This window comes from Hylobates moloch, unplaced genomic scaffold (genome assembly GCF_009828535.3).
Source record: "Hylobates moloch isolate HMO894 unplaced genomic scaffold, HMol_V3 SCAFFOLD_8, whole genome shotgun sequence".
Taxonomy (NCBI): domain Eukaryota; kingdom Metazoa; phylum Chordata; class Mammalia; order Primates; family Hylobatidae; genus Hylobates; species Hylobates moloch.
The window spans coordinates 75,736,557-75,764,352 of NW_026652283.1; the positions used below are offsets into that span (position 1 = coordinate 75,736,557).

At 43.4% G+C, this 27,796-nt stretch overlaps 1 protein-coding gene across 10 annotated transcripts in view; it reads right to left on the minus strand.

Moving 5' to 3' along the window:
* CACNA1D (calcium voltage-gated channel subunit alpha1 D) overlaps positions 1 to 27,796 on the minus strand; it is a 320,672-nt gene that overhangs the window by 114,198 nt on the left and 178,678 nt on the right. For 6 of the 10 annotated variants that reach the window (XM_032161274.2, XM_058442361.1, XM_058442362.1 and 3 more), the window contains one exon: positions 24,315 to 24,418. The exons of 1 other annotated variant lie outside the window; for it this stretch is intronic. In XM_032161274.2, the coding sequence (XP_032017165.1) occupies positions 24,315 to 24,418 (104 nt within the window). Of the gene's footprint in view, positions 1 to 23,628; positions 23,733 to 24,314; positions 24,419 to 27,796 lie in introns of all 10 variants that reach the window. 3 more of the 10 variants (XM_032161273.2, XM_032161268.2, XM_058442364.1) reach the window with 1 other exon arrangement.

Below are 27,796 nucleotides of genomic sequence, written 5' to 3' on the forward strand. Positions count from 1 at the left end.
ACTTCACATAGGCATGCAGGAAGGCTATGTATGAAAAAATTGTATCTAACAAAACAAGCCCTACTGCTCCTCTTTCAGGAGGCAAGAATATGTCCCTATAGGACAGAAAGCCCATGACTGCTGGGATCGCCCAGAAGCGTGAAATGAGTGTGCCCAAACCCAGACATATCATCTGGAGCAGCCTCCACCGCCAGCTCACCATTTTCCCTTATTGTGTTCAGCCTTCATGTGGTAGATCTTCTATCTCTAGGTCATTAAGATATTCCTTTTTATCTCCTGGTTGAGAAGCAATTACTCAGTAAGGAATCTCCCTGATAGCCTAACAGGACAGCTGGATAGTGTCTTATGTAGGCCAGTCTGCACACACCCATTCGCTGGGCAGCCACAGGAGCTGTGGCCAGAGCATTTCATCAGAGCTTGCTTCCCTCTCTGCTCCAGGTGACTACTGCAGACCCAGACTTCCCCCTGGTGCCATCCTACTCAGAATGCCTCACAGCTCCTTGTTGCCTCCCTCAAGGATCAAGGTCAGGTGCTTCTGCCTGCCACTCAAGGCCTTCCAGCCTTCTCCCAAGTGCTATGCCAGCCTTATTCACCCATCCTATAAATGCACACCTTATACTCTGGCCACACTCTTCTCAATTCCACAACCCTGTGAGCTCTTGTCTACAGAATTCCATCCACCTGAGCAGCCTTCTCCCATCTTTGAATCCAGTGCACCTTTCAAGACCAAGCTCAAGTCTCACGCTTTTGGTGACACATTCTCTGGCTTACCCCATCCAAATGCATTCTGCCTGCCTCTAATTCACCAGAAAATTCTACTCATTGAGCACCAAAACATAAATACATGTGTCCCCTACCCCAGGTGGCCCCCTTAGCATTGCATCCTAACCAGAGCCCAGAGCAGCACCTTACCCCATCCCCACTGGTGAGTGACTGTGGTGAGGCAGCGGGTGCTATCACCCTCTTGTATAGACACTGAGGCTTCCAGCACTTGGGCACACAAGGCCATGCAGCTGCTGAATCTGCCCTAAGCACCTCAACAGGATGCCTGGAAGGAAAAGCAGGAGCAGAGGAAGGAGAGGGTAGACACCAGGAGGATGAGGATCAAAACCAGGCTACAAGGCCAGACACAGAGGCTCACGACTGAAATACCAACATTTTGGGAGGTGATGGTGGGAGGATTGCTTGAGGCCAGGAGTTCAAGACCAGCCTGGGCAACAGAGTGAGACCCCATCTCTACAAAATAATTTTTTTTAAGTTAGCCAAGTGCAATGGCATGCACCTGCGGTCTCAGCTACTCAGGAGGCTGAGGCAGGAGGATCACCTGAGCCTGGGAGGTTGAGGCTGCAGTGAGCTGTGATTGTACCACTGCACTGCAGCCTGGGTGACAGAGAGAGACCTTGTCTCAAAAACAATCAAACAAACAGACAAAAACAGGCTTCCTGTCAGTCCAGAAAGGGGTTTAAATACAAAACTAAGGAACCTGGATTGCTTCTCTGTAGGCAGGGAAGAACAGACAGAAATTTGATAGGAAGCCTATCAGCTTTGACAGGTGTTATGTGTGAACAGAAAATGAAAATAAGAAGAAAATGGTGCTGAGGAAGACCAGAGACATTCAGTAAGCACTGGGTGATGGGCTGGATTTAACATCAATACAAATGCGGTCAAAAACACACTTCTCATGAAGCCCAACTTTCTTACACAACTATTTGGAAAAACACCTATGAGGCCTGTCACTGACCCCCAACCACCACCATGCTACGGTCACTGTCACTTCTGCCCTTTCCACACCAGTCCCCTGGGTCTAGCACACCAGTGTCATCATCTCCCCTCACGTGGACCTTCTTTGTCAGGGCCCCGTGACACCCCATCTGCCACATGAACATTTCTTGTCCACCTGTTCAGGGAAGAAGGATGGGCTGGGCGGGGCAGGAGGAGGGATGGAGAAGAGAGGCTGGTCCCCGGTATCTGAAGGGCTGCCATATGAAGGAAGAAGCATGCCTGCTGAGGGTCTCAGGGCACAGGCACAAGTTTTGAAATAAGACAACTGATTTCAGCACTGTTGCCCTGGGATGCAGCAACTTCCCCAGACAGGGATCCTCAGTAGAGATGGTCTAATGACTCGGCAGCCACACCAGATCACAGCACGTTCTAAAGACGTTTCAGCTGCTGCTGCGACTCCAGCCTCCCCAGCACCTCCTCCACGGGGACCTGACTGCTGTGACTTAGTCCCTTTTTTGTTGTCCATTTCTTTCCCTGGGCAACAGCCTGGCACCCTCTTGGACCTGGCAGCCAAGTACTTTGGTGGCACTGACACCCAAGAAGCATAAGGGCTGAGTGAGTTCATGAGAAATGGCTGCAGGGGGCTCTGATGACAGAACAGTGGTATGCACCCCATACTCATCCAGCCCCCAAAAGACCTTTAGATGGAATAGACAAACACAGCACAACAAGCCAAAGTCGTCTCTGAAACAAGCACAGCCTGAGCCCACCCCACTGTACGCAGTCCTTCACCTGTGACTGCATCGCCCAGGGTCCCAGCAATAACCAACAGCAGCTTCAGCAGAATACGAGCCTGCACAGCTGGGGAAAGTGACCTGGGTTTCGGCAAAACAGCCTGAGTCTCTGCCATGTCCCCTTCTCTAATAATAACAGAAAAAAAGCCCCTCATTAATTTAGAGTGTTCCTAGAGTCCTCCAAATGTCTTTACATTCACTGCCCCCCGGGCTGCTCACAACCTCAGTGGAAGAGGCAGGAGGAGGATTTTCACATCCATTTCACAAAGGCCAACACGGAGGCTCAACGAGCATTGTTGCTGGCCCACATCATATGCCCAGTCAACAGGACAACAGGGTTACTAACCAGGCTCCAAACCCCATGTCCCTTCCGTGGGGCTGTGGCTCACGGGGAGGTCATGAGTCAGGACCAGGGAGTGAGGACAGGGCAGAAAGCACAGCTCTGCTCACTACTACACTCTGATTTTCCCCAAGAGTCCCAACTCAAAAATAGAGAAAGGCGACAGCCCCTTTTCCGCTCATCTCTCCACCTGCTGTCCCTCACTCCCACTCAGTAAGCACCACTCCAGGGAGAGAACCCCTCGCCCCAGACCCAGCCAGCCTCCATCTCAGGAGCCCCAGTGGAGCCCCCACGGGCTGGGCACATGCCCCATGCTCTGCAGAGAGGCCACCAGACACTCACATGCCCCAGGAGTTACAGGCCCTGACAACCTGATCTCCAGGACCCCTGGCTCAGCCAACACTACTGGAGACAGCACGCCCAGGCTGCAGCCAGCTATCACATACAAATGGAGGTGCAGGTGGAATGGGACTGCCACAGATGCAAGAGGACACGCAGTTTGCTGTGGGAACTTTTATTTCTTAAACGTCCCATAAAATAAATGGGCCACTGGAAGTCATCTTGATTTAGAAACAGGATTTTTTTTCTTGGGTTTCAATGCTATCTGTTTTAATTAGACCCACATAAAATTTAAACAAACACTTTGATATTTACACACACATGCAAAAAAACAAAACAAAAAACCCTCGAAACAAAGCAAAAAACAACATAACCTCCATTGAAAACTGCCAAGAAAATCACTAGGGACTCAGATTTTTAGTAAAACAGAAGGCTCAGAAATTCAGAAAAAAACAAAGGCAACACTTATAAAGGCAAAGAGAAGGGGGAAGTTGAAGAAGTAACCCACTGATTTTTATCAGGGGAGTCTAGCCTTATTTAGACCTAAATTATTTCTTCTACACAGACATAAAGGAAATGAAACAGAATGCAAACATAAGTTTGATTCAAAGAACTTTTTTGTTTAAATATAATTTCTTGGAAAGCACAAAGGTTCAGTTTCTGTTCAAGGAAACTAGGAATTTTGTAAAACAAAAAAAAAAGAAAGAAAGAAAAATTAACAGCAATGTGTGATGTTTCACAATTTAAAAAATTTTTAATCCTTGGCACTGGCTCAGCTCATAGTTCATCAAAAGCATTGTATTTGTTCCATTTTTCCCTCAACCATGAAAAGCTGGTGATAGCCAAAGGATGTTCTCTCTGCATGAGACCAATAGGCAAAGTGGGGTGGGGAGGGATTAGGAATGCAGCACCCCATAAATAAGACCTGCTCCTTTGCAGGTAATGTCTGCAGGGGGAAGGCAGCTGGCCTGGGACGGCATTCTCCAGCAGCAGTCACGAAACACAGCTGCCAAGAAATGCATGGGAACCGCTGGTGGGCAAAAAGGACGAGAAAATGGGGGTCCCTTGTTTACACAGTAACATATGTTGAAGAAAAACATTTGACAATCACATTTCTATTTTTACTTTTAGTTTTGAGACAGGGTCTGGGTTCTGCTGCCCAGGTTGGAGTGCAGTGGCATGCCCTCCACCTCCTGGGTTCAAGCGATTCTTGCGCCTCAGCCTCCCAAGCAGCTGGAATTACAGGTGTGTGCCACCATGTCCAGCTAATTTTTTTGTATTTTTAGTAGACAGGGTGTCTCTATGTTGGCCAGGGCAGTCTCAAACTTCTGGCCTCAAGGGATCCATCCACCTCGGCCTCCCAAAGTGCTGGGAATACAGGCGTGAGCCACTGTGCCCAGCCAGTGTTCTTGATGCTTTCATTGACATAAAAGACTGTGATGATGTTTAAAACAGTTTTCATCTTTTGGGAAGATGAATCACTTTCAGAGTCGGTGTTTCCTAGCTTTTAATGCCTAGGTTGAGTTACCCGCCATGAACAGAACACAAGAATTAGCAGCTGGGCCACCCTGCACAGACCAAACCTAACTGTTTACATGTGGCACTTACCCTGAGCAGGAGAGTGTGGTAGGGATGGAGTGAAGGAATGCACCATCTATCTGGTCAGGTCAGATCTCTCCTGCCTCCTTTCTGACCTCTTCCCCCTTGAACTCTGTACTCTAGCCATCCTAAAGTTCACTCAGTTCCTCCAAGGCATGGAGCTCTTTCAACACCAGGCCACTGTGCATGCTGTTGCCTGCATAACCCCTCCTGCTCTTCCAGATACCATCCCACTCGGCTGGCTCAGGACATAAAGACTTTTCTCCGCCTCAGAGTCCCCCAGATTAGAACCCTGCTTTTGCAGAATTTACTTCACAGTCCTGCAGTTGGTTTTTCACTATTTTCTTTAACTTACCAGACTGTAAGCTCTGTGAAAGAGGGGCTGTGTCTGTCTTATCTTTGTATACTGGTTCCTTATCACAAACCCCGGCCATTAGTAGTTGCTCGATAAAAATCATCTAAATAATTGCTTTCACAAACATGGGCTTTACATTAATGAGGATCAAAGCCATGCAAGTTTGGGCTTTGTACTGGGTGTATTTGACCACAGTGCGTATGTAACTTCAATCACCTAAAACTACACCCATCGTGCCACTGATAAACAAAAACAAGCAGGAGTCTTGTATAAGCCTTAAAACATATATATATACACACACACATAAATATATATATGCACACACACACAGAGAGAAATAAAGTATTTCAGGCATCTGAGTATGAAATATGCCTTCCTTTCACTGTATCTCCTTGAGGATAGAAGAGCTTCTCTCTCTTTGAAGGGTTAGTTTCCATGGCTACCAAAGACATGCCAATGCTTCTAGTAGAAAATTTTTCCCAATGATGAGAATCCATGAAGGTTGCATGCTAAAAGTTACAGACTTTGTTTCAATCTTTTTAAAACTTAAACATGTTTTAAGAGGTATTCTTCAACTGAGAGGCTGAGACGGGCAGATCACCTGAGGTCAGGAGCTCAACACGAGCCTGGCCAATACAGGGAAACCCCATTTCTACTAAAAATACAAAAATTAGCCCGGCATAGTGGTGTGCACCTGTAATCCCAGCTACTTGGGAGGCTGAGGCAGGAGAATCTCTTGAACACAGGAGGCGGAGGTTGCAGTAAGCTGAGATCACACCATTGCACTCCAAGAGCAAGACACCATCTCCAAAAAAAAAAAAAAAAGAGGTGTTCTTCAAAACCATGGGCTCTCTTGTCTGACATCACTCTCTCTGAACAAAACAGATCACTTAATCACATGAGCCAAACCAATATCACCACATATCTTCATGACAGGTTTCAAATACTGCTACTTAAGAAGTCACTTCATAAACACACTCTGCTAGACTTGTCAGATTCCAGCTTTTCAAGAAAAAATAAGGAAGATGTGCACATGAAGTCTGGCTTGGGAGGGTAGCAGAACCACCTAAAATGAACACGTTTGAAGGCACCAGCAACCGTGGGGCATGTGCTACTGACATGTCACTACAGTTTGCTGTGTGAAGGGCCTGGTTACACTGCCAGAATGAGCTCGAGGCTGGATCTGCTGTTCAGAGCTGCTAGGGGTTCCCACTGTGGAGGAGCAATGTGGACCCAAGGAAGGGACTGAAATTGAACCCCCTACTGGCATATCCCCAAAGCAGTCACTGTAGGAAATTCAGCCCAAATCCCACTCGCAGGCCACGCAAACCACCCTGTGAGCTGCATCTAGAGGGGAGAGGGATAGAGGAGATCCCCCTGCAGGGGGAGCGCCCACTGAAAGGCGCAGCGGGTGGGAAGTACCTTCCCAGAGCACCCAGACTTGGCTGACAGAGAACAAGGGGCAGAGCACCACATCCCAGGGCTGGGCTCAGGGACTGAGAGATCCATCCTCCAGCAACAGGACCCAAAAGGACCACCTGAGCTCGAATGAGACTTGTCCACAAGCAGATTCAAGAGGAAAACTAAACCAATTTCTCTGAAGCCTCTGTATCCCATTGTTCCACTCAGCATTGGGTAATTAATTTCAGGAAGAGAGAAAAAAAAAAAAACAAAAAAGACAAAGCATAGAGCTTTGAGAATAGAGCAGCTGAGGATGTAGGAGCACAGACCAAGGCTGGGAAGACAGGGTCCCACAGCGGGTTTCCTCTCACCAGACTTAGAACCAGCTTCCAACTGATGAGAAAAGCAGCTTGGGCTCTGGAGACAGACAGATCTAGATTTAATTCCTAGTTTAACTACTTACTAGCTGTGTAAATTTTTAGAAAATTGATAAACCTCCCTGAGTCTTGATTTCCTCATCTGTAAACTGAGGCAAAGAACACTTACCTCATCAAAGTAGTGGAGAAGATTAAAATAAACCGAATAAAGCACAGGATTATAAGCAATTTAAAAAAAAAAAAACCTGGCCGGGTGCGTGGCTCATACCTGTAATCCCAGGGCTTTGAGAAGCCAAGGCAGTAGGATAGCTTGAGGCCAGAACCCGAGACCAGCCAGGCAACATAGAGAGATCCTGTTTCTACAAAAAATATTTTTAAAATTAGCTGGGCATGGTGGCATATGCCTGTAGTCCCAGCTACTTGGGAGGGTAAGGTGGGAGGATTGCTTGAGCCCAGAAATTTCAGGCTGCAATGAGCTACAATCGCACCACTGCACTGCAGCCTGGGTGACAGAGCAAGACCTGTCTCTGTAAAAAATATTTTTAAAAAGAAAAGAAAAAAGAAAAATTCTCTCATACAATCCACATCCCCAGACTTGACAATCAAAATCCAGAGACCTCTTCTTATATGAGAGGCACGAGCCACAACACACTCCCACATCTATACTTTCACTTCCATCTCCACCTCTGCACCTCTGTGCAGACCCCATCCCTGCAGCCCCCAGCCCCCAGCCCCCAGGCTCTCCTAACTCCACTGCACTCTGGGAGGTGCCAGCTTTACCTTCCAGGCACAGCTGTCAACCATCACCTTATTTCAAACACTCTGACAGCTCCCACAGCTTAAAGGAAAAAAAAAAAACCCTGCCTCTCTCAGTGGGTATTCCCAACTGTACATCCGCTCTGCCCACTGCTCACCAGCCAGCACAGAGCACCCTGGCAGCCTCAGCATTGCACTCACTGGTTCCAACAGGCAGGAGGCACCAGGTCCCACTCTCCTGACAACTTGCTTCCTTTCTTTACCATCCTAACGAATCCTGTCCATCCTTCAATGCCCAACTGGAGCCCAGCTTCCTTGGGTGAGGCCCTCTGACTTGCCAACCCTCTGCTGTGCTCCTAAGGCATACTGATAGGTACAGATGTGACGCTAAAACATCCTTGACTGATAGCCGAAGGGGGACAGAGTGCAGCTGCTGGAATCTACACTGGGCCCTGGAATTCTTAGCATGTGTCTGTGGGCCTGTTTGTAAGTAATAGTTCATGATTCAAGGATAGGTGGGCCTCTGGGGACAGTACACCTCTTAGCAGGCGGTGTGCTCTCACCCACTGACTTAAAATCCTTCGGATACAGCAAGGGTCTCCAGGACTCCAAGGCCCAAAACTGCCAGCAGGCAACTTAAACCAAGGTTTATTTTAAAGCAGAAATTCAAGGGAATGATGGGTTCAGTGTGGATTAATGTTTTATCCCTGAACCCAAAACCAAACTCATGACAATCAGACTTAGAGAAATCAGGCTAATGCACCAAGCGCTGCTCCAGGTCTTGGAAGGATGTGGGGCCCTGGAGAGAAGTGCAGGTAAACATCCAGACTGCAAAAGAGATGACTTTTCCAGCTCACAGAAACGACCTGCAAGAAGGAGGACACAACCAGGCCAGTGTGGAGCTCCCACATACTTGGAAAGGTCTTCCCGTTTATCCAGGCCCTTCCCATCCATTTCTCTCCTTGGTTATTAGGATGGCTCTATGAGAAAAGTGAGAGGTGGGGCACTCCAATTTTAGGAAGAAAAAGCCTTGATTTGGAAAAGTGAAGTATATTGACCAAAGAAGTCATGCCTCTATAAGTACAGAGCCAGCACACGGGCCAGCACTTCTGACCCCTGCCTTTGTGCTCCCCCCACTACAACAGAGAAACCAGTAATCCCTCAGCCAGCGGAGACCTCACAGGTAAGGGTGGCACAGCTCGCAGCCAGAGCACTGCCTCATCCCCGCTGGGTGGACCTCCACCCAAGTCCAAGTCTGTGGAGACTGAAGTTTCCAACAGCCCCACAGGGGTACTATGAATAAGGCTTTATGAGTGCTCATGTACCAGTCATTTTGTTGACATAGATTTTCATTTCTCTTGGGCAAATACTAGAAATGGAATTGCTTGGCCATATGGTGAGTATATGTTTAACTTTATGAGATACTGACAAACTTTCCCAAAGTAGTTGTATCATTTTACATTTCTATAAACAATATATGAGCATATCAGTTGCTCTGTACTCTTGATGACACTTGGAAATAGTCTTTTTGATTTTAGCTATTGTACTATGTATGTAGCAGTTTCTTAACTTGCACTTCCCTGATGGTTTATGACATAGAACATCTTTAACGTGTACTTACTGGCTACTCATATACATTCTTTTGTAAAGTATGTTTTGCCAATTTTTGAGTTGTTCATCTATTATCTAGTTGTTAAGAGTTCTTCACATATTCTAGATACACAGATGTAAGTGTTGTATTTTCTCCCAGTGTGGTTTCCCTTTAAATTTCTAGTCTTTGAAGAGCAGAAATCTATTTAGAAAATATTTATATGTTTAGCTTTTTAATTAGATCTATGATCGATTTCAAGTTTAATGTTTGTGTCTGGTATGACCTGAGCATCACACTTTTTTGCAGATACCCAGTTTCTCCAGTTTTTCTTTTTTTAACTAAAAAGAGTATCCTTTCTCCACTGAATTATCTAGCACCTTTATCAAAAAGCAATTGAACATACAAAGGAATTTCTGAATTTGTTATTCCATTCAGTTGTTCTAGTCATCTATCTTTGTATCAAACATTGTATTTACTATAGCTTTACAGTAAATCTTGAAATCAGCAGTATAAGCCCTCCTTCTTTATTTTTTACGATTGTTTTCATTAGAGGTCATTTGCAATTATATATTAGTTTTAGAATAAGCTTGTCAGTTTCTAAAAGAAAGGCTATTGAGATTTATAAATGGGACAACATTCAGTGCATAGAGAAAAATGGACATCTTAATATTGAATCTTTCAATCCATGAGCATGGTATATCTTCATTTATTTAGATCACTGTAATTTTACTAATCGGTGTTTTGTAGTTTTCAGTGTAGAGGTCTTCCATATCTTTTCTTATATTCATTCCTATTAGGAATGCTACTGTAAATAATTTTTATGGTAATTTTTTTAAATTTCATTTTCAACACCTGCAGCTTGTATAGAGGAATAAAACGGAATTTTGTATAGTGACTTTGTATCCTGTCATCCTGCTATACTCACTTATTAATTCTAGTGGCTTTTGGTTCAATTATTGGGACTTTCTATGTAGACTATTATGTCTGTAAATAGAAATAGTTTTTTCTTTCTTTCCAGTCTTTCTGCCTTTTATCTGTCTTACCTTCAGACTTTCAATAAAACATTGAATAAAAGAAGAGAGAAAAATGGTTACTTTGTTCCTAATCTTAAGAAGAAAACATTCAGTCTTTCACCAGTAAGTATGCTGTCAGCTATAGTTTTTTTTTTCAGGCTGAGGAAGTTTTTGCATATTCTTAGTTTGCTGAGAGTTATTAGAAATGGTTACAGAATATTGTTAGTAATGTCTGCATTTACTGAGGTGATCGTATGATTTCCTCTTTCATTCTATTAATATGGTACATTATTTGATTTTCCAATGGTGAATCAACTTGTTATTTCTGGCATAAATCCCACTTGGCCATGAGATATTATTCCTTTCATCTTGCTATATTCTATTTGCTAATATTTGAGAATTTTTGTGTCCAAATTAATGAAGGATACTGTGCTTATTATGTCTTTGTAAAGTTTTGGTAGTGAGATTTTGGCCTCATGAGTTGGGAAATGCTCCCTCCAACTTTACTACCTGAAAGAACTTCTAGGGATGGTATAATTTTTTTCTAAATTGGCTGACATAATTCACTTTTGACCTCATCTAGGCTTCTAATTTTCTTTGAGAGAAGGTTTGCGATTCTGAATTCCATTTAAAAAGGCAAATATAGGACTCTCCCAATTTATTTCTTGGTAGGCTGTGTATTTCAAGGAATTTGCCTGTTTCTCCTAAGTTACCAAGTTTATTCTCTTATTATTTTAATGTCTGTAATATCTGTGGTATCTCCTCTTTCATTTATAAAACTGGTAATTTGCTCTTTTTCCTTTTTTGATTAGTTTTGTTAGAGATTTATCAATTTTTATTACACTTTCCAAATAACTTTATAATTTGTGTTTTCTATTTTATTTACTTCTGTTATTCTTTTTTCTACTTACCTTGGACTTATTTAGTCTTCTTTTTCTAGATTAGTAGATGGAAATGTAGATTACTGAGTTTAAACCTTTCTTCCTTACTGATATAGCTATGTCCCTCCAAGCACTGCATTAGATGGATCATACAATTTCCCAGTTGGATATTATCAGTTTCAAAGTATTTTCTAATTTTTTATTATTTTTTGAGTTATAGGTTATTTAATTTCCAAACATTTGGGAAGGTTTATAAACAGCTTGTTATTGGCTTCTGTTTTAAATCTACTGCCATTAGAACAAAGATACTTCATAAAATTTCAATCGTTCGAGATGTAATGAGACTTTAATGGCCAAGATATGGTCTATGTCGGTGAATGTTCCACATGCTCTGAAAACAATGTGTATTCCACAATTATTGAACACAGTGTTTTATAAATAACAATTAGGTCAAGTTGGCTGAAGTTATTAACCAATCTAAATATAATCTAGATATTATCTATACTTGCTGTTTTTAACCTAGCAATTATTGAGAAGGAATGATAAAAATTTTCATCTATGTTTCTAGATTTATCAATTTCTCCACTTAATTTTAACAACTTTTGTTTCATGCACTTTCAAGCTGCATTTAGGTGCCAACACATTTAGGCTCATTGTGTCTTCTCAATGAATTGACCTTTTTATGAGCATAAAATGTCTATCTCTGAAATGTCCCTATTTCTGGAAATGTTCCTTATACTAAAGTCCAACTTGTGTGGATTAGTACAGTTCATCCATTTTTTATTTTTAATCCATGTCTTTATAGCATCTTACATTTTTATTTAGTCTGACAATTTCTATCTTCTAACTAAAAGGTTGTGTACATTTTCATCCAATGCAATTATTGATATGACTAGGTTTGTCTACCATCTCGTTGTTTGTACTGTATGTTCTTTGTTCCTTTTTCTTCCTTTTCTGACTTATTTTGGATGATTTAGTACTATTTAATATTCCATTTTATCTCTTAGCTTTTTAGTACCCCTTTTAAGTCATTACTCTGGAGATTATCATTTGCATCCTTAAGTTCTCACAGTCTACCATGAATTCATATTATTTCAAAATGTAATAACTTTATCACAGTGAAGCTCCATTTAACTTCCTTCTATCTTCTGTGTATGGTTATCCTATAATTTACTTTGACCTGTTACAGTTCCCATAATACCTTGTTATTACTTTAAATTATCTTTTAGAAAATTTAGAAATGAGAAAAAATCTTTTATCTTTGTTTGCCATTTTGATGCTTTTTTTTTTTTTTGACAGAGTTTCGCTCTTGTTGCCTAGGCTGGAGTGCAGTGGCGTGACCTCAGCTCACCATAACCTCCACCTCCTGGGTTCAAGCGATTCTCCTGCCTCAGCCTCCGGAATAGCTGGGACCACAGGCATGCGCCACCACTCTCAGCTAATTTTTTTGTATTTTTAGTAGAGACGGGGTTTCTCCATGTTGGTCAGGCTAGTCTTGAACTTCTAACCTCAGGTGATCCGCCTACCTCAGCCTCCCAAAGTGCTGGGATTAAAGGTGTGAGCCACCGTGCCCGGCCATGCTCCTCATTTTTAAAGTGAATATTTAACGTTTCTATCTGGTATTATTTTCTTCTAGCCTGAAGAACCTCCTTTAACATTTCTTAGAGTGCAAATTTGTTGGTGACCAATTCTTGGATTTTGTTTACCTAAAGTTTTTCTACTTCCTTCTTTTGTGAAGGGTATTTTTGCTTCATACAGAATCGTTTTTCCTTTTACCTCTTTGAAGACGTCACCCATTGCCCTATGACTTGCACTATATCTGCAAACAAGTAAATGCATATTCTTATTATTTTCTCCTAGTATGTCATGTGCCTTTTCTCATTTGCTTGCTTTTAAAATTTTCTGTATATTTACTTTCAGCAACCTAAATTTGATGTGCTTAGCAGTGGTTCCCTTTGTGTTTCTACTGCTTGAGGTTTGTTGGGCCTCTTGGATCTGTTAACTTAGTTTTCAATACTTGCAACATGTTCAGCTTTATTTATCTTAAAATTTTTCTTCCTCAATCTCTTTCTTCTCCTGTGACTCCAATTTCATATACACCAGATTGCTTATTGTTGTTTTCGAGATCACTAAGCCCTCACTGGCTTTTTCTGCAATGTCCAATCTACTTTTTTCAGATACTGTACTGTTTCTATTTACCTACTGAGATTTACCTATTCCTTTATTATGTCCATCTTTTCCTTCAATTCCTTAAACAGGCTCATAGTAGTGACTTCAAAGTCTTTGATTATTAATTGCAACATCTGTCATCTTTTGTGTCTATCGACTTTTCCCTCCTTGATCATGAATATTTTCCTGCTTCTTTTCATGTCTTATAGTTTTGGGTTATGAGGAAAAACATCTTGGGAATATCTGAGTTTTGGTCTCTTCCTTTAATGAGTGTTGATTTTTGTCTTTTTGACAGGTGTTTAATTTATTGGCCATTTCCCCTCATCCTTTTGAAGCTTGTTTCTGTGCTTTTTAAGTCAGGTCTAGAGTAGGCTTACTCAAGGGCTAAAGTAGCTCCAACCCTAAAGCCTGGCTTTTCTGAAGTCTTGGTACCCAATGTATTCAGTTAGGTCCTTCCACTACAGCTGAGCAGAACCATATACCTCCCAGCATGGAGAGATTTCCAACCGCTTACAGCATTCTACTAGCTGTTCTCTGCCTGGCCTCAATAAGTATCACTTGGCACAGAAGCAGCTTAGTACATGGTCAGATTTCAAAGAACCTCCACTCTGATTACTGGAGCCCCTTCTCTGCATACTTCTCACCCGTACTCTGCCCTGAAAATCCCAGCCATCTTAGCAGCCCTGAACACTGTTCTTTGGCCCCTCAGCAAATAGACCATCGTTCTCTGCTGGGCTCTGCCTTTCTGCCATAATTCTGAAACTGTCTCCAGGCAGAAAGCCAGGACAATTGTGGAGTTTATCTCATGTGTTTCCCTTCTCATAGGGATTGCAATCCTGCACATCCTATTTCCATTTTCTGAAAATAGTTGCTTCCTATTTTTTGCCCAGTCTTTTGTAGTTGTTTATGGTGAAGGGTCCAGTCTGGTAGCACTAGTATGTTGTGGCTGGAAGCAGATTATATGAGCCTTAAATTGGTCTCTCTACATCCATTTGTGTATCCATCCAATCTATTCATATTACTGTAGCCACAGTGATTTTCATATGCAGATTTTCCCAACATTTTATTAAGAAGAATTTCAAACATCCATAAAAGTAGAAACAATTATACAATGAACACCCATATGCCTACCTCACCTAGATTCCATAATTAACACCTGCTACCTTTTCTTCTTCTTTTTTTTTTTATTTTTAAGACAGGGTCTCACTCTGCTCCCCAGGCTGGAGTGCAGAAGCATGATCATAGCTCACTGCAACCTCAAACTCCTAGGCTCAAGCGATCCTCCTGTCTCAGCCTCCTGAGTAGCTGGGACTATAGGCACACATCACATTGCCCAGCTAACTAAAAAGACTTTTGTTTTTTTTCCCCAGAGACAAAGTCTCGCTATGTTGCCCAGGCTGGCTTCAAACTCCTGGCCTCAAGCAACCCTTCCACCTCACCCTCCTGAATTGCTCGGATTACAGGTGCAAGCCACAGCACCCAGCTGCTACATTTTCTTTATCGCCTATCTCTGCATCCCCCATCCATCTATTAATTCATCTTATCTTTTTGAAGCATTTTAAGGTAAGTTGAAGATATGAGAACACAGCATAATTTTTAGAAAATGTAAATTTGAATATCACTCCCTGCTTAAAATTCATCCATGCATTCTCTTACCCTTCAGCTAATAACCAAAACCTGTGACACAGTCTAAAGGTCCTATGTGACCTAGACTGTGCTGGCCAGTCTCTCTCCTTTCATCTGCCTTCATCTCCAGCTCCCCTAGTTCCTGTCACCCTAGCTTCGCTCAGTTCCTCCAGCGTCCTCTGCTCCTTCCTACTGTACCTCCTTTCTATGGGTTTTCCCTTGATTAGAATACCCTTGCCCCAGCTTCTTGTCCCACCTTGCCTGGATATGGTGACTACTCATTCTTCACTTCCAGGATGTTCCTACCCACTAAACTGACAGCAGTTGTGCCTGTTAAACTCTCTCACAGCACATGAACCTTTCTTTCGAAGCATTTATACAAGTTTGTAATTGTCATTTTGGCCTCCATCATTAGATATAAGCTTCATGAAGAAAGAAACCATTTCATTCCACCACTGTAACTGCAGTGCCTACACAGTGCCTACATCCCACCACCATGAACCCAGTGCCTATACAGTGTCTACATCCCACCACCATAATTCCAATGCTTACATCCCACCACCATAACCCTGGTGCCTACACTCCACCACCGTAACCCCCCCTTTCAACACCATAACCTGTCCCAACCCCACCCCTCCTTACACCACCATAACCCCAGTGCCTACGTTCCCACCACCGTACCCCAGTGCCCACCCGGTGCCTACACTCCACCACCATAACCCCAGTGCCTACTTCCCACCACCATAACCCCAGTGCCTACGTTCCCACCACCATAACCCCAGTGCCTACGTTCCCACCACCATAACCCCGGTGCCTACACTCCACCACCGTAACCCCAGTGCCCACCCGGTGCCTACACTCCACCACCATAACCCCAGTGCCTCCCTGGTTCCTACATCCCACCACCGTAACCCTGGTGCCTACCCGGTGCCTACATTCCGCCACTGTAACCCCAGTGCCTAGCGGGGCACTTGGCATACATCTACCACTGTGTAGGAACTGAAAAAAATTCATTAAATGAATAAGTCATTCTTAGGAATTAAGAGAGAGGGAGAAAAAAGGATCCAGCAGGATTTTCTGCTCCTTATTCGTCTGTTACATCAAATTCAACTGCCTCCAGGCCAAGCACAGTTGCCCTATTTCCAGAGAGCTGTGGAACAATGTCATCCAGAAAGCCCTCCAAAGACAAAACTCCATGGTTCTCCAATGCTCTTCTAGCAGCCGATCTAAATTCTCATAAGACTGTGGATCTTTATGTTCATTTGAGTCTCAAAAATACAGCTCTGAATATCAACGCTGTTTTGTTTTTTCCAGAGAAAATCTCTTTAATAAATGGTATCAGTAAGGGCTTAAAACCAACACCTCATTCCATGCCTCTCATCTCACACACCAGGGTGTAACAATGGCTCTCCTTTGCTCTGTGGCACTGTGAATGCTGTCTTATATGGGCGGAGGATACTTAGGGCTAGGGCTTGGGTGCATACATCTGTTGAAATATTAAAATGAAATCCAGAAAAGGAGCTGTTGAACTTTAACAAGGAAGAGTTCCCTACACTATAGATCTACTGGCCTTTGTATACCAAGCTGCCCTGCAATACCAATATTTGATCTCTGTAAAAGCAATTTTACCATCCTGTAAAAGAATATTACACAAAAGAGAAAAAAAGCATAACGTTGACAGTAGCATCTTAGAGACAATCATCAATTTGTTTCTCACAAGCCAAATTATTAAACTCCTAAATATCCTTTTCATTGTAAAAGTAATGGCAATTGTTAATGCCTCCAACTGAATAGGGAACACAGGAAAATTATGGCTTTAATTTCAACTATTAAGGTCGCAACAGCTTTATAAAGAGCTGGGTCTGTGCATGAAAGCACTGTAATGAATTCTCTTCCCCTAGGATTTGGGATCAACAGATTCAACAGCCTCCCCTGCAACACTAATACCCTCAACAACCTCCCTCTTCTAACCTGCACATCAACAACCCAGAGCACAGGTGGAGGGGGAACTGCGGACGGAGAAGTCAACTCAGCACACAGCTCTCCATTTGCAAAACGAGGGTCCAGGAGGGCACATGTGGCCAGAGGTGCCTCCTAGGTCCTCAGAGGTCTTTCTGTACATTATAAAAAAAAAAAAAAAAAAAAAAAAAAAACTTGGTCAGGAACAGATGATAGCCACAGCTGACAAGTGAGAGCTCTACCGAATCTGTTGCTAGTGCCTGGCTGCTGTCCACTGCTGTTGCCAGGGAAACAGACGTCAGCTTGATGGAAACAAGGATCAGCGAAAACTTTCACTTACCTCGTTTCCACTGATCCCGACAGCCATTTCTATGGAAACAGTAGCTGCAAGCCAGCGGCAGAGAGGTTACCACTCACTTGTTAATGTCAGGTGTGGCTACCAGCCTGTGCACTTCAGGTACCATGGTACCAACAGCACCAGGATCCAGCTGTCATCTACCCCCGACAGCTGTTAACTCTGCAACAAGAAAGTTCAGTGTTCAAAAGTATATATAAATGTTTAGCTAGGTTCTTTATTAGAAAAAGGAAATTTAGCACTCTCATTTAAAGCCAAATTGGAGCTTAGTTTCTTGTTCTACCAAAGCCAAGCCACGTGAGGGTACTGAAGGACCCTGAATCTTTCCGGCACCCTAACCTCAGCATTCAACTCCATTCACAATATTACTTCATGGTTCAGAAAAAGGGACATCCAACTGTGAACAAATCTTTCACGTATTAGCCTCTTCAAACCAAAGACAAATCTGGCTAAATGTGGGGAAGTACTTTGCTACAAGTAATCATTAAGGGTGTCTTTAGCATTCTGTCAGCTTAATCATCACTACAACACATAGGAAGTTATTTTTTAATCATAAGAACTATCTACAAAGAGTCCTCCTCTGTCCCTTTTAGACTGGACTTCTGTGTGCCTTAGTAGCCGCTGGCCAAAAATTCTCTGTTGGCCAAGATATGGAATTAACTCACTATTGCAGTACAGTTTTATTCTGAATATGGTGACAAATCATACCGATATCCTGGCTATCCCAGGACCCCAATAACAACCTTTTCAATTTTGTAAGCAATTACACTACTCTTTTACAAAGCAGACCTATCAGAGGTATATATATTGGAGGAAATTCAATTGTCCATTTTCTGTCAGTAGATGCTGGTAAAGTGTTGAATGAAAGAAAAATCTTTTTTTTCTTTTTTTCTTTTTTTCTTTTTTTTTTTGAGATGGAGTTTTGCTCTTGTCACCCAGGCTAGAATGCAATGGTGCAGTCTTGGCTCACTGCAACCTCCGCCTTCCTGGTTCAAGTGATTCTCCTGCCTCAGCCTCCCAAGTAGCTGGGATTACAGGTGCACACCACCATGCCTGGCTAATTTTTGTATTTTTAGTAGAGACAGGGTTTCACCACCTTAGTCAGGCTGCTCTCAAACTCCTGATCTCAGGTGGTCCAGCTGCCTTGGCCTCCCAAAGTGCTGGGATTACAGGCGTGAGCCACTGTGCCTGGCCAAATGAGAAAAAAATCTAATCTTAGTCATGAAAAATGTATAAGAATGCCTATTCCCAGAGGATGTCTCCACTTAGAAAATATTCACAAGTAATACAACTACTATCTATTGGTGTGTTTTGCCTCTTGAGCCACCATTCAAGTAGAAGAAATCAGAGATTGCCTGGCTATTACTAGTATGAATTTAAATGGACCAAACCTGATTCCACTATGTACAATTCTGGTATAGTCAGTCCACAGTATACCGGCACCGGCACCACCTTCCCTCTTCACACTCTCCATCCCAAGAATCTTTGCTTTAGGAAACTAAAGCTTCCCAAAAGTAGCCATGCCTGAGTCTTTGTCTAGGCCCCTGATATCCAATTAGCCAGAATGGGATATAGGAGGCGAGATTTAAAAAGATAAACTAGTTTGAAAATCGCCTTCAGTTTTCCATAATGCTTCGCTTCATCCATGTTCCCTTAAACTTCTAAAGATAAATAGGCCTATAGTAATACAAAATTGGATTGATTTAAAATGATACCTGTGTTCTGGTAGGATCTGGAACTTACTAGAACACCAAGAACACAAATTAATTTGTATGATTTTGAATTTACAGACCTGGGCTGGGTTTACATTCAATTTTATGTCATAAGAGTGGGTTTAATAACATTTATTGCCTAACAACATACAAGATCTACTTAACAAAGTATTTCAAATATTTTTCATAAGATGTTGCCAAAACCAAAGGTTTGAATTCATAAGCGAATTATAAATGATTTTAATCTATTCTTTAAAGCAAGCCCAGGAGGGGGTTTATGTAGTAATATCCTTTAGTCAGCAGTGGCTTATGTCATTATATATATAAAATAAAACATTTTTAAAATATAACTTGGGCTTTTCACTAACACAGACCTATCCGGGCCAGCTATTATTAATTAGTTTGAAAGGACTGAATTGATTCTTTTCTTGCATCAAATCCAGGAAGAGATGCACCCTTCCTGAACTATCATAATTTCAATGGGCCAAGCCCTCTACATTCTTCAGCTCACTGAGTCCTCACTGAACTTCACGAAGCTGGTACTGTGATGAGCTCCATCTCACAGATGAGGAAAGTAAGGCTCAAAGAGGTAAGTAACTTGCCCCAAATCTCACAACTGGAAAAGGTAGAACAAACATTCAAGACTTGGTTGTCTGATTCTAAAGCTAGTATGCTTAACCACTATATAATAGAAATGCCACTCCCCTCAATTTGTGCAAAAAACCATTGTCAAATACATAACTTTAATAACAATGATTTAGACCTGCATAATACTTTGCAGCTGACACAGTGCTTCCACATTCTCCAGAGCCACCTCTTGGGTGACACTGAGTACAACGTTGATGTGTGTGTAAAGCGTGGCCACCTGCTGGGAAATCCAGAAAATGCTACACTCCAGAATTTCCAAAGAGTACCCTGCACCGTTCCCACCTAACCCAGTGAGGGGACTGGGGGATATCCATGGATTTAAGATAAGGATATGTTAAATTAGAAAAACCCTTTATGTATTTTTAGAAGCACTTCTACAGTCATTAGCTGACTGAAAACCACCCTGTGTGGGAGACGGCAAGACAGGATATCGCTGATATCCTGAAGGACAAAGAGACTGAGGCTCAGGGTAACTCCGTGAAGTCCCAGAGTGCACGCGGGACTCTGGCAGGACAGAACCCAAGTCTTCCAGACCCCTTCCTGGGGGTTGGAGCCACATCCTGGGAGCCTAGGGCGTCCCCCATCTTGCAAGCTCAGACACCACCACCATAGGGATGGCTGGTAGCAGGTGGGCCCTGAAATGGAGAAGGAGGCAGAGCCAACCAGCCTACCGCCCATGACCCCCATGCTCCCCCTGGGAATCTAGCATGATTCTAAAGATGAAAACCTCAAAAGGGAGTTCAATTAACAATTTGAAAAGTGAAAAATTGCCAAGCTTCTAGAAGGCCACGTGTAATATGTCTGAATTGCAGACTTAAAGAAGACATTCTTTCCAATTCTTGGTCATAATGGGAGCATATCCTCAATGACAACTTAAGGTTCAATTGCAACATTAATCATAGACATTCTCAGCCCCTCCCACAGAGCACTGTGATCAGAGATGGAAGTATTCATCTATATTCATGCATGGCTGCATAGGGTTTACAGTTCCTAAACTTCATACTTACCTTGAGGGGAAAAAAAGACTCTGTTATAAAACCAAAGATTTTCCCAAAGCATCAGTGTTACAACACTTTACAAATAAACACCAAATCCAATGTGCAGATTAAAGTCTGTTCAAGAATACAATAGGATGGCATGGCCACACACATGAAGGAGCCAAGGAGCAGAAACAGATCCAGGTATTTCCAAATGGCTGACAGACTTGAAGACACACAGCACCATCTAACATTTCCTCATGAGAAGGCAATCACACGGTCTCGACCAGCCTTTCTAAAATGAGGGCGCTTTAATTCAGTGCTTAGGGGATTACATTTGTGTTGGTCTGACAGTCCCTCAGGGTCTATGCAACACAAATCGTCTTCCTCTCAACATTTATATCCTTCTGGTTTTGTAGTACCTCTAGTGTCCCCTTAAAAAATTATGAAGACTCTTGAGGCTAAAATTAAAAAAAAAAAAAATCATTTGCTTAAACAACAACAAAAATATCAATGGGAAAGTAAAAGGGAAGTAGCAGGCAGAGAGGGAAGGCGGTGGTTGTGGGGGTAGGGGGGTGGAGGGGCGGAGGTGGAGGCATGCCAGTCCATTGTCAGTCTCTGGGGGAGATGCCTCCTCATCTCTCTAGGGCAGCTCACAGAGCCTCTGGGTCTGCACCTCTACTGAATATGTGCCCTTCTGCACTGCTTCAAAATGGGCTACCCCATGAGATAATGAATGCCTAAGCATAAGACTGCTGTCTGTGTCTGAGACATCTTGGCACCTCTGGCCTCTGGACCAGAGCCGGGCACTCTACAGGATCTCAGGAAATAACTGGCCAAATCAGGAACAAAGCTGAGAGGCTGTGCTTTGCAGACATGGTTCTGTCTTTACCCAAACCAGCCCTACCGGAGGCCTTCTGGGGGAGTAGAGAGGAGGTTATGTGCAGTTCCTAGGGGTCTGAGCACAGCCCGCACTGACAGTTAAAAATCGCTGGGAAGTCTCGGGTTTTCTTTTATAATTTCATGTGTCATTTCCAGTCTCCTCTATCAGGGATCTAAGTTTTGTTTTGATGAAAAAATATGTTTTAAAAAAATTATTTCCCCCCAAAATATATTTCAGTAAACTGGTTGTTCCATGAAGGAGTGTACCTTTTTTATCCTCCAGCTTTGGGTACCTCCCACGGAGTTGCAGGTTTAACCCCCATTTGTGATAGTGGGAAGCCCCCCCGCCCATCTTTTTCTCTTTTCTTTTTTTAAGCACCTCACGATCTGGCTCCTGCCTCTGCTTCATCATGTCTGCTGGGGCAACGGCTCCTGCCTGGGAAAGCTAAAAGATAAGGCATGTCACCGGCACTGTTAAAATTCGTGGTTTCCATGGCCTCCGTCAGTTTAGCTGGGTTTAGGAGACATGAGGCGCCAAGGAATTCACAACAGGATTGCTGTTAACCTTGTATAGGAAGCTCCTGTGGCAAAATCAAACGCAATGTTATTTCTCCAAGAATAGATACCACCCTCACATGTCCAACCCTAGCCTAAGGCCACTGAGGTTTACTAGGAGAAAGACACTTCTCACGTTGAGGTGGAAGGGCCAGAGGCTTGAGGAGCCACTCAGGCAGGGGAGGGTTATGTGGCCCCATCCCAGGCTCAGCCCCCACCCCTCTCTCTGGGGGGCACTGGCCCCTGGGCCATCTCTACATAGGGACTTCCTGTGACAGTATGCGACCCTGGTGTGGAACTGACTACATTCAATCCAGGGCAGGTTTAGGGGAAGGTGCAGAAAGGAAGCCGAGATGGATAAATGCACTCTGCTTTCTGCTCTGGAAAAGGCAGTGTTTCCAAAAATGAGATTAAAGCCTTTTCACTAACTCAGCATACATGAAGACATCACTTCCCCGAGGTACAGCCTCGGAAAGAGCAAGATAAAGTGAGTGAGGAGGAGATAAACTCGCCTGGAATCAAATCCATCAGCACTACTTCCTCAGGGTGCCTGGGTGCAGCGCAGTGACAGAGGCTCCTCTGGGAGACGTAGGCCCCTCTTGGGCCTCCTGGTATCCTGCCTGCCCCCCACAACCCGGCAATGGCTGTATGAAGGAGCTGATTGTGAGAGAGCCAGACAGCCCCCAGCTCCCTTCTCTGTAGCACCCCACCTTCTGGGGGTGTCTGAGAGGTGGTGTGGATGCAGGGCTGCCCACAAGCGTTCTGGGATGGCATCTCCAGCTACGGGCAAGGCAGAGCCTGCAACATAAGGAGTTCCCTTTCCAGGCCAGCATCTGCTGCACCCTCTTTATGGAGAGCCAATCCATAGGGAGGAAGTGATAAACAAGTAAACTTCAAAAATCATGACTGAATGACGCGCTCTCTGTAAGGCCATGGGAATGTGTGCACAAAAGTCGATCATCACTCTGCATTAAGAGAAGGATTCTGTAAGTTTCGGTTAAAACTGAATCACAGGGACAGTTCTCACAATGACAGCACTAGAACACCAAGCTAATAAAGAATCCCAATCTGAGGAAGATTTTGAAAATGTCCAGTATTTATGTGCTTGAGGCTTATTTCTCCTTCACAGTAAAATCTAAAACTCCCCTGGAAGTATTTATAATGCACTGTGGTGACCTAAAGGGGCCAGGTTATGTACTAATAGACACAAAACGACAAGGGGTTATGTACTAATAGACACAAAACGACAAGGGACAAAAGCCTCTTTCCTGGGGGAGACCAAGGCTGGAATTCCTTTAACTCACTTGTAATCCACCTCTACACATTCACATACTAACACAACTGGCTTCGGGGGAACGTTTTCATTAAATTAACAGTGTTTGGCAAGCATCGGAAACACGGAATCTCACAGACAGATACGGGCAGAAAGAATCACAGTTCAATCCAAAAGCAACACACTGAGAGGACATCAGAGTCCAAACACATGCAGAGAAGCTGTCAGGGAGCAGCTAGGAGACAGGCAGAGTTGCCTCACATGTGGCAGCAGGAGAAGGTGCAACACGGATCCAACTGCTTACCCACTAAGGACACCAAGAACCAGGTTAAGGACGAAAAATGAGCCAAGGATGATCAGACTAACAAAATACACCCATGGCCATTCCCATCCTATCGCATCATTTACCTGTAAAATGTAAGGAGATCAGTTATCAGTTATCCATTTACTAAAGAGCAGAGCCCCAGTTGCAGCTGCCAGACCTCTCAGTGCTTTGCTGAAGGTTAGTGCTCCTAGGACAGGGACTGGGCCTAGGTCCTTCCTTTTTTTTTTTTTCTGCAAATAAGGACAAGCTCAGCGGCTGAAATCTACAAATGGGGCCTACCAAAAGCCCACCCAATCCAGCTTATTTTGCTAACGTTTTATAACAATTAATCTGCATTATATTTGGATCCAGACAAATAAAGCAATTATAAATGTATCTCACTTTAGAACAGACAAAAAAGGGCAAGCAATGGAAATTGTTTAAATCTCAAGCAAAAATGCTGATTAATTTCTGGTCAATAATTGCTCTATAGTTCTCCTTCATGAAGCCTGGTCAGGTTCCAGGAAACAGCTTGATTTGGGAAGCCTCAGCAGAAAAGAAAGCATCTCAGAGGACACATAAAATGTCTGGCAACCCCTCTCGGCAGCCCTCATCCAGCAAAGCCTGTGTGGTCTTGGCAACTGTCCTCAGGACTCTGCTTTCAAGATGAAAGAGGTGTAGCTTACCCGCTCAATACACCAAGTACAAGATTTAGTACGAAAAATGACCCAAAGATGACGAGACTGACAAAATACACCCAGGGCAATTCAAATCCCATAGCATCATTCATCTGCAAGAAATAAGATGGTCTCATAGGAGTGGGTTAATAAGAGAATTTAATAAGGAGAGAGGGTCACATTAGAGACAGCATTCTATACATTTAATTAAACATTTACTTAGATTTAAATCAGAAACAACAGTCGCCAAATCAGAGACAACAGCAGCCAACACACATTCATCACATATTCCCCATACACACACACACACACACACACACACAGAGTCATCAAGGCTTTCAGGCAGAATAATAGCAGATTTTGGCCCCAGGAAGGAAAATCAGTTGGGATATGGCTCTTTCTTATAGGAAACTGTCTTGATAAGTGATTTTCAGAAGGTCTGGGTAGAGGACAAAACTAGTGCTTAGCTAGAACCTATTTTCTATGCTGCCCAAGATTTTAGACTTTGTGGTTAAAGTTTGTGATGGTGGAAAAGTCTTAATCATAGAGACAAACTTGTACCATTTGACTCTATAAACTCTTTTTAAAAACTCCTAAAATAATCTTCTACTGGAAACCAACCTACCCAAGGAAACCAAACCCACCTTAGACCTGGATTATCTGCAACCTGTGAGTGCAAACAAAATGAATGCAGCAAAATGAATGTGAAAAAGAAATTTTTTCAAGGTCAACTAGCTGACACATAGTCACAGGCTCTTTGGGGAATGGGTTTTTTCTTAGCTGCACCCACAGAAAGGAGAAACAGCCCTTATTCTCCACACTTAGCTTTGATTTAGATGACCCCCTGGGAGACTGGCTCCAGCTGTGAGCTGACTGGGTTTAGAGGTCAAAGGGTGTGGCCTGAGGAACCCCATGCCCCTATTCCCGGACAAGCTCATGGTGCACATTCAGACACAGTCTCCCTGGCAGACCTGGCCAAAGGAAGCTAGAGCAAACAGGTGCTTTAAGGATCACAGCTGGATGGAACTTTCCAGCAGCACAGGTCAGGGTTAAATTCAGCAAAACACCTTTCCCAGGAAGGAGGTGTTAAGGACCAGTCAGGGGACAGAATGGATGGCCCAAGGTATGACCCTGCCAGAACACCCAGAATTTTCAGCCAAAGAGAATTGCAAACAGTCTGGATACAGCCATCGCTCTTGCCTTGCAGGTGCAAGCCCTTAGGGTGTTAAGCATGTGCTTTCCTGCATATGATCTGGCTCCAGGTTTTAACTTTACGGAACGAGGCTCGTGCATTTCACAATGTTTGCCTCGAGAAGCCAAATAGGGAAAGCGAACATTAAAAAAAAATTACCTAACATCTGTTGCTGAAGTCTAGGGAGAGGGCATTAAATCCCTTATGAAACACCTGTTTGGTCACATGAAAATTGATGTGCTTAATAGAACTCATATCAGTCTGCACATCTTACATTGGCAATTAGAGTAATGAATGAGCCTGGGCCGTGGCTGCAATTGTTGATCTAATTAAGCTGGATAAACTAATTTCAGCAGGAAGGCAAAGGGTAATTCATCCAATGCAACTATACCACTAAACTTACTGAAAAACCCATATATGAAGAAGGAACTGGCTGCCTGGTGTGGTGGCCTGTGCCTGGCCTGGGTCAGCACCTGAGACAGAGCCCCATCTGGGCTTGTTTCCCTCTGTGTTGGAACAGAGGTGCATGCAGCAGGGGAGAAGGTGCCCATCAAGGTGACGGGAGGGCAGACAGGTCCAGGGCTCCCATCAGGAAACCTCACTCTTCCATGACCCTAGCAACCGTCATCTGCTGAGCCATCTGCTTCACCAACCCTCCTACAGGCCTCAGTCTGGTGTTCCAGAGAATGGCTCTAGTAACAGCTGTCTTCTCCACTTGGGATGGAAAATTTTCCTTTAAAAAATTTAAAACCCTTTTAATTTCTTGGGAGTAGGTGTTCATCAGATTCACATTTGCTCAAATCAGAAGTAACACTTGGAATGACAGTTGAGGCCTGGAGGGAAAGGCTGGAGTTGAATACAGTCCACTGGAGATTCCAAATCTCTAAATCAGAAGGTGGAGCAAGAGAGACAAGCTTCAGCTCTAAGAGCCGGTCTTGCTCCCATTGAACCCTTCTCAGTCCAAGTCCCTTTTCAGAGCCAAGCGCTTCTTGGATCTTACCATATACAAAAGAAAAATCAGAACATGCAAGCTGTTCCCAAAAATATCCACATGAAAATAAAGACCGCTTGGGATTTTGCCTATATGGTCTTCATCAACAATGAAGAAACTGGCTTCCACTGAAGGACTTCAATTTAGATTAATTTTTTAAAAACTTATATCAAAGTCATCAAGGGGTGTCATCTGGTGCTCAGGAAATAATTTTCTTTTTAGCTTCAGTTTTCCTTGTTTTAGAAGGCTGAAATGGGCCGGGTGCAGTGGCTCACGCCTGCAATTCCAACACTTTGGGAGGCCAAGGCAGGCGGATCACCCTGAGGTTGGGAGTTCGAGACCAGCCTGGCCAACATGGTGAAACCCGTCTCTACTAAAAATACAAAAATTAGCTGGACGTGGTAGCAAGGACCTGTAATCCCAGCTACTTGGGAGGCTGAGGCATGAGAACCACTTGAACCCTGGAGGCAGAGGTTGCAGTGAGCCGAGATCATGCCATTGCACTCCAGCCTGGGTGACAGAGCAAAACTCCATCTCAAAAAAATTAAAAAAATAAAAATAAAAGGTTGAAATGCATATTCATGTCTCAAGTTATAGACCAGTGCAAGGCTGTTTTAGTAGCTGCTGAAAACACTTCTGGAAACTTGGTATAGTGGTTTTAACTCCCCAGAGCATGCAATAAGAAAAAGGCAAGCCCTCGGCTGGTTACAGAGAAATTTCCTAGGTGCCCTGAATGAAGGAGATTGTCAACTTGACCATGAGTACTTCCCGTGAAGGTCTGACAGCCAGCACCTCCGTAGGAGTGTGCATTGAGAAAAGAGCTTGGTGCTAAGACAAGACACCAGAAATTATTTATCTGGATAGCTGTCTCCTGAAACCAATACTTTTTATTTCCTACATTTAAAAACAATTTCTTTGAATTGAAGGAAAAAAAATTCCTCTAAGTTGAAGAGAAAAATTAAATCATGTAATTTTAATTCTGCATCTTGAGAAGCCCAGAGAGGTTCCATGAACTACTCAAGGTCACACAACCAGCCTAAATAAACACTCTTTCCCTGCCCTACACCCTACTGCCTCTGTGAGCAACAAACACTCACATGTGAGTCAAACAACAGCTCAATTATATTTATGGAACTCACTTTAACAAAGAACTCTACCATAGGTTTCTTTCCACCAGAACTTAATGATCCCACTTCCCACACATCCAAATAGTCCTGTTCTAAGTGTGTGCCTTTCTACATATTGGACCCACCTGTACTTCCCTTCTCAAGACCCGGCCAGACATTTTCCAGACACTAGTGAGAAGCA